We start from the raw sequence: 7500 nt of genomic DNA on the forward strand, positions 1-7500 counted from the left end.
TGTGTTTGTGTCTTTCTATAATAATGTTGACATGGTAATAAAAGTATGTGTGTGTGTGTGTGTGTGTGTGTGTGTGTGTGTGTGTGTGTGTGTGTGTGTGTGTGTGTGTGTGTGTGTGTGTTTAGAGTATGCACCGCATTCCAGAGCCATGTGAGTTTGCTGCTGATCTGATCAGCCGTTTGGAGCTCGTTAAAAGGGAGAGAGAGAACAGGAGACTGGTGGAGGAACATCTACAGACAATCTGCATGGTGTGTGTGTGTGTGTGTGTGTGAGAGAGAGAGAGAGAGAGAGAGAGAGAGAGAGAGAGAGAGAGAAAGAGAGAAAGAGAGAGAGAGAGAAAGAGAGAAAGAGAGAGAGAGAGAAAGAGAGAAAGAGAGAGATATTGTGTATAATTTAAACAAAATTATTGACGATGCATTCTGAACCTTGTAGGATGCCATGGCTACATGTGAGTGTGTGTTTTTGTGTGTGTGTGTGCGTGTGTGTGTGTGTGTTTTTCCAACAGCAGGAACCTGATGATGCTATGGTTTCCACAGCATCCTGTATGTGCCCCACCCATTTCTTCCCTACCCATCATAGCTCCTCCCACCTCAGTGCTCAACATTCCTCTGTAATTCCTGAGATCATCATGGATGAACCTGAACACGGTCAAAGGGGAATAAGAACACACAGCTGGCGTTCTTCTACAACACACTCACACACCTGCCCCAACAACAGTGACACCTGGTGCCATGGAAACTTGGCACGAACCAATCAGAGTGAAGCACTGGGTTACAGGTGTGTGTGTGTGTGTGTGTGTGTGTGTGTGTGTGTGTGTGTGTGTGTGTGTGTGTGTGTGTGTATGGGATTAAAACCTGTTTTTATTGACACACCTCATGTGTTTTTCAGCTCCAGGAGGACGTGTGTGTGTGAACGTGTGACAGTGGCGTATTATTTCTGTGGAGAGCCGATTCCATACCGCACCATGGTTAAAGGTGCAGTTATCACACTGGGGCTCTTCAGAGAGCTGCTCAGTAAGAAGGGACACTACAGGTGAGTGTGTCACAAACACTATATAATACACTCAGACTTTCAGTGCTCACTCTGAGAACGTGTGTGTGCGTGTGTGTGTAGGTTTTTCTTTAAAAAAGCGAGTGATGAGTTTGAGTGCGGTGTTGTTTATGAGGAGGTGCGTGAGGACCACAGCGTCCTGCCCATGTTTGAGGGCAGAATCATTGGGAAGGTGGAGAAGATCTACTGAACACCTGTGTGTGTATATATACAGTGAGGAAAATAAGTATTTGAACACGCTGCTATTTTGCAAGTTCTCCCACTTAGAAATCATGGAGGGGTCTGAAATTGTCATCGTAGGTGCATGTCCACTGTGAGAGACATAATCTAAAAAAAAAAATCCAGAAATCACAATGTATGATTTTTTAACTATTTATTTGTATGATACAGCTGCAAATAAGTATTTGAACACCTGAGAAAGTCAATGTTAATATTTGGTACAGGAGCCTTTGTTTGCAATTACAGAGGTCAAACGTTTCCTGTAGTTTTTCACCAGGTTTGCACACACTGCAGGAGGGATTTTGGCCCACTCCTCCACACAGATCTTCTCGAGATCAGTCAGGTTTCTGGCCTGTCGCTGAGAAACACGGAGTTTGAGCTCCCTCCAAAGATTCTCTATTGGGTTTAGGTCTGGAGACTGGCTAGGCCATGCCAGAACCTTGATATGCTTCTTACAGAGCCACTCCTTGGTTATCCTGACTGTGTGCTTCGGGTCATTGTCATGTTGGAAGACCCAGCCTCGACCCATCTTCAATGCTCTAAATAAGGGAAGGAGGTTGTTCCCAAAAATCTCGCAACACATGGCCCCGGTCATCCTCTCCTTAATACAGTGCAGTCGCCCTGTCCCATGTGCAGAAAAACACCCCCAAAGCATGATGCTACCACCCCCATGCTTCACAGTAGGGATGGTGTTCTTGGGATGGTACTCATCATTCGTCTTCCTCCAAACACGTTTAGTGGAATTATGACCCAAAAGTTCTATTTTGGTCTCATCTGACCACATGACTTTCTCCCATGACTCCTCTGGATCATCCAAATGGTCATTGGCAAACTTAAGACGTGCCTGGACATGTGCTGGTTTAAGCAGGGGAACCTTCCGTGCCATGCATGATTTCAAACCATGACGTCTTAGTGTATTACCAACAGTAACCTTGGAAACGGTGGTCCCAGCTCTTTTCAGGTCATTGACCAGCTCCTCCCGTGTAGTTCTGGGCTGATTTCTCACCTTCCTTAGGATCATTGAGACCCCACGAGCTGAGATCTTGCATGGAGCCCCAGTCCGAGGGAGATTGACAGTCATGTTTAGCTTCTTCCATTTTCTAATGATTGCTCCAACAGTGGACCTTTTTTCACCAAGCTGCTTGGCAATTTCCCCGTAGCCCTTTCCAGCCTTGTGGAGGTGTACAATTTTGTCTCTAGTGTCTTTGGACAGCTCTTTGGTCTTGGCCATGTTAGTAGTTGGATTCTTACTGATTGTATGGGGTGGACAGGTGTCTTTATGCAGCTAACGACCTCAAACAGGTGCATCTAATTTAGGATAATAAATGTAGTGGAGGTGGACATTTTAAAGGCAGACTAACAGGTCTTTGAGGGTCAGAATTCTAGCTGATAGACAGGTGTTCAAATACTTATTTGCAGCTGTATCATACAAATAAATCGTTTAAAAATCATACATTGTGATTTCTGGATTTTTTTTTTAGATTATGTCTCTCACAGTGGACATGCACCTACGATGACAATTTTAAACCCCTCCATGATTTCTAAGTGGGAGAACTTGCAAAATAGCTGGGTGTTCAAATACTTATTTTCCTCACTGTATATATATTGTGTGTGTATTTTAACATGTTTTGTTAAAAATGTATATATTTGATAACGCTTTATAAACTCACTGTGTATTTCAATGCTTTTTATTTTAATTTATTGCATTAGTGTGAGTTCTGATCTCAGGACTTACACTGGATTTACCTTCTCTCTAATGATGTGTGTATGTGTGTATCATGTAATATATTGTGTATTCATTGTATTTTAGCAGCAAATGAACTTGTTACACACCAGATCCAAGTGCCTTTAATGTTAATTTTAATCATAAACAGGAATAAACCCCTACATGTACAATGTTCCTCACTAACTGTCCTGATGTTTTTATTTCCATGATGGACTTTTTTTTCTAAAAAAAAACCTGTACACAAGTAAAATTCTGATGTACGTGAATTCACAAATAACCTTATGTCCAATAAAAACAGTTCACTGATGAGTAAACAGTAGTATGTGAGATAATGGTGTGGTTATTTCCAGATTATACACTAGTTGTATATGTTAAGTTGTGGACATTAGATTAACTACACAGTAAAATGGTGCTAATGTACCACCGATGTGAACTTTGAGACTGAATGATTTGGGGAATTTGTATGTATTTTATCATTTAACATTCAGGTATTTAATGTATTTCTGATTTTCTGATACTGATACTTCATTAAAAAAATCAAAAGCTGTACTTCTCACATGAAACCTGAAGCATTCTTACCAGTGGTGGACAAAGAACACAAACAATATATTTGAGTAGAAGTAGAGACTCTCAGTAAAATGTGACTGCAGGAAAAGTAAAAGTGTTCCTGTAACCTTTCAATTGAGTAAAAGTACAAAAGTTTTTGCTTTCAAATGTACTTAAGTATCCAAATAACTGATTTATTATAACTATAATGTTCCTATTATCATACTTAATCACCTCAGTTTATGTGAAATGACTCGAATGTGACTCTCAGCACACTGATCTATTAATAGAATGATATTAATCAAATATGAATTAATATCTATTATAATGATTATAAAACTTTTTAACTGCTTAAAAAAATCACGTAAACGAGGTCACATGTGTTGTTGTGAGTTTGAGTCTGGAGTTTCTTCATCATTTATTCCTCTCTAAATGTTCTGCTTGATGTTGAACTGATGCTGAACTGTATGTTGGTGATCAGTAGATGCACCGAGCGCCGATCAGAACACGTGTAAAACAGAGCGTGCGCTCGATCCTGATTGGTGAATTGCACAATTATAATAATATACATTTTTAACCTTTATTTTCATTATTTACATTTTATTTATTTTATAGCTTTATGTTCTATTTATATTACATGTTGGACAGTCGTAAAAAGGCATTTCACCACATGTCATACTCTCTATCTGGAATTGTTGGTGACTTTAATATTGATTTTGATAATCAGGAAGACTCCTTAAGAGCAGCAGTTGTGTCCATTCTAGATTCAGTAGAATTTATCAGAATGTTATACAGTAGGAGCCACTCATAGTGATGACACACTTTTTATTTATTATCAACATTTGGATTAAAAATAAAAACTTAGTCATAATTCCACAGTCTGAAGTTATTTCAGACCATTATCTCTTCTCTTTTAAAATCTGCCACAGTCACTGCATTACTACCTCACCATGTTACCATGTTAAACACGTTCACATCAGCTAAAGCAGCACGTTTTATCAATAATCTTCTGGAAATTACGATATTAATGGGGATCTAAAATGGTAGATCTATTAATTATATCTCCGTCTGACCCCACAGAGCTCGACTGGGCCACTGAATACCTACAATCAACGTTCTGTTACACTCTAGATGATGGAGCTCCCCTTAAAACCAAAATGATCAGGGAGAAAAAATCATGACAGTGGTATAATGATCATACACACACCTTAAAACAGACCACTCAGAAATTAGAATGTAAATTGAGTCAAACCAAATGAAGAGTATTTCAAATAGCATGGAAGGAGAATCTCCTGAGTTCTAGAAAAATCTCTTAGTGCTGCTGATCAGCATATTTCTCCTCCCTCATAGAAAATAACAAGCAGAATCCTAGATTTTTATTCTGTACTGCAGCAAAATGAACAGGAAATAAAAGCACTGCACTCACATGCACACCATCAATAGGTAGTAATAATTTCATCAACTTTTTTAATAATAAAATAAAAAACATCAGGCAAGAAATCCAGAGGATTAAAATAAATCCAGACTATTTTATAAATAACCCTGTAGACAGCAGTGTCATTATAACAGACCATCAATTACAAAGTTTTACTTCTATTCAAGAGAACGACTTCCTTTCATTTATTTTCTCATCAAACCTGCATTCTCGATCCCTCGCCTACAAGTTTCCTCAAACAGATCATTCCAGAGGGAATTGAACCTGTTTTAAAATAATAAACTCCTCCATTAGCACTGGTTTTGTACCTAAATCTTTCAAACTGCAGTTATCAACCCCCTAATTAGGAAACCTGACCTTCACCCTGTCAGCTGTCCAACTACAGACCAATATCAAACCTCCCCTTTATCTCCAAATTCTAGAAAAGGTTGTAGCACAGCAGTTCTGCTCACATCTACTGAGGAAGAACATTTATGAAATGTATCAGTCAGGATTTCGGCCTCATCATAGCACAGAGACGGCGCTAGTTAAGGTGGTAAATGACTGTTATTGGCCTCTGATTCAGGGTTTTGTCTCTTTACTTGTTTTACTTGACCCCAGTGCAGCTTTTGACACCATTGATCATCATCTTCTGCTTGCTGGACTTGAGAACATTGTTGGAATAAAGGGAACAGCTCTCTCTTGGCTCAGGTCTTACCTGACTGATCACTATCAGTTTTTTGATGTAAATGGTGAGTTCTCCACACTCTCTGAGGTAAAGTTTGGTGTTCTGCAAGGATCTGTCTTAGGCCCACTGCTTTTCTCTTTATATCTGCTGCCTCTGGGTGAAACACGGTATTAGCTTCCATTGCTATGCTGATAAGACCTTGGTGTGATTATTGACTCTAAAGTGTTTCCTTTTAGGCTCATGTGAATAGTATTACCGGGATCGCCTTTTTTAAATCTAATATAATGTTGAAATTATATGAAATTTAATGTTGTTTTAGAATGCAGAAAAACTAGTTCATGCTTTTGTAATATCTAGATTAGACTACTGTAATGCTTTACAGTCTTCCAATCAGTGTTCGGGACTCAGACACAGTCTCAGTGTTAAAGTCATGGCGTTTTCTTTGATTTGAGGCGACTCTGTGCAGCTGGTGATGTTTGCTCATGTTGCTCATGTTGCACATATCATCATCAACACCCTGGAGATCCATGAAATTCTGGAGTAAGAATGGGAGCTTTAAGGATGGATTTGGACTGTAGTTAATTTCAACAGCTACACTGACTCAGGACTACAGTTTGCATCTGATCACCATCACTGCACCTCAACATCGTTTATCTGTAATAAATGGTTATTTGGTGTAACCCAGATGAGGATGAGGTTCCCTCTTGAGTCTGGTTCCTCTCAAGGTTTCCTCCTTATTCCATCTTGGGGAGTTTTTCCTTTCCACAGTCGGCACTAGGGACAAACTTACAGTTATAAAGAACATATTATTCTTTATGATAGCATTATTTGTGTAAATCTGCTTTGAGACAATGTTCACTGTTAAAAGCACAATACAAACAAAAATCAATTGAATTGAATTGAATGTGACAAAATTATTTGATTTAAATTAGAGTCCAAATCCATTCTCATGGTTCTTATTTGTTGGTATTATAGTTGTTATTTGGTGTGAGGTTATAACTATTTATGTATTTATTTGCTCAGTTGTTAATGAACTCTGATTGACTGTCATAACTACAAGATGGCGACAGCAGTCACCTCAGCCGCCACTGCAGCGAAGACGAAGAAGAACCGTTTTTTGTTTTTGTTTTTTTTTCCGCATTCTACTCTGTCATTGGTTGGTTAGTTGCCTGGTTCCCGGATCTGTCCAATCAGCGGTGCGCTCGCCCGACGGACTACAGAAGGAGGCGGGTAAAAAAAAGGCGGAAAGAAAACAGAGACGTCGCTCGCGTGAGCGTGTGTGTGTGTGTGTGTGAGGTAAATGAGGTGTAGGTGTGGTTTATTAGATTTGTTTCTAAGTAAAGATTAAAGATGGACGCGCTGGCCATGGTGTTAGATGAGGTGGCTTTAGAGGGACTGGATGGTATCACTCTGAGCTCTCTTTGGATCAGGCTGGAGAGTCGGCTGCCCGCTTTCCCTCTGACTCTAGACGCCTTGACCCGGGAGTATGTGTGGAGATTCCTGGTGTCCAGTGAAGATGAAGTGTCCTTTTACCTCCTGCCTCAGGACAGAGCCCAGATCACTTTATACAACCGGTGAGTCTTTCACATATTCATACATATCACCTGAGTCACCTCAGAGTCTCCATGACCGCTCTGAGCATCGTGTAGAGGATATTTAAAGCTTGTTTAATTTAGAATTTAATAGTAAACCTCGTTAAAACTTTTATCAACTCTCTATATACCGTGTACACTAGTTAATAGTATTAAATCTGAGTCTAATACCAAAATGTTCAACACTACATCAACTGAGTTGTGATGTAACAACACCTGGCTGGTGATTGGCTGATCGGATACACCATAAGCCCCGCCCCTATCA

General features: G+C 39.7%; 2 protein-coding genes across 2 annotated transcripts in view; both read left to right on the forward strand.

The window, feature by feature from the left end:
- Positions 1-129: 129 nt before the first annotated feature.
- Positions 130-1255, forward strand: LOC310715638 (axin-2-like). The gene is made up of 4 exons (XM_083522156.1): positions 130-248; positions 506-777; positions 889-1032; positions 1114-1255. Exons 1-4 carry the CDS (start codon positions 246-248, stop codon positions 1238-1240), a joined length of 546 nt encoding a protein of 181 aa, XP_083378282.1. The 5' UTR covers positions 130-245; the 3' UTR covers positions 1241-1255.
- A 5591-nt stretch (positions 1256-6846) lies between these two features.
- The window catches only part of gtf3c1 (general transcription factor IIIC subunit 1), a 48646-nt gene continuing 47992 nt past the window's right edge, over positions 6847-7500 (forward strand). The window contains exon 1 of the mRNA XM_083521698.1: positions 6847-7217. Coding sequence (XP_083377824.1) covers positions 6994-7217 — 224 coding nt within the window. The 5' untranslated portion in view covers positions 6847-6993. The remainder of the gene's footprint in view (positions 7218-7500) is intronic.

The sequence above is a fragment of the Silurus aristotelis genome (genome assembly GCF_946808225.1).
Source record: "Silurus aristotelis genome assembly, chromosome: 20".
Classification (NCBI taxonomy): Eukaryota; Metazoa; Chordata; class Actinopteri; order Siluriformes; family Siluridae; genus Silurus; species Silurus aristotelis.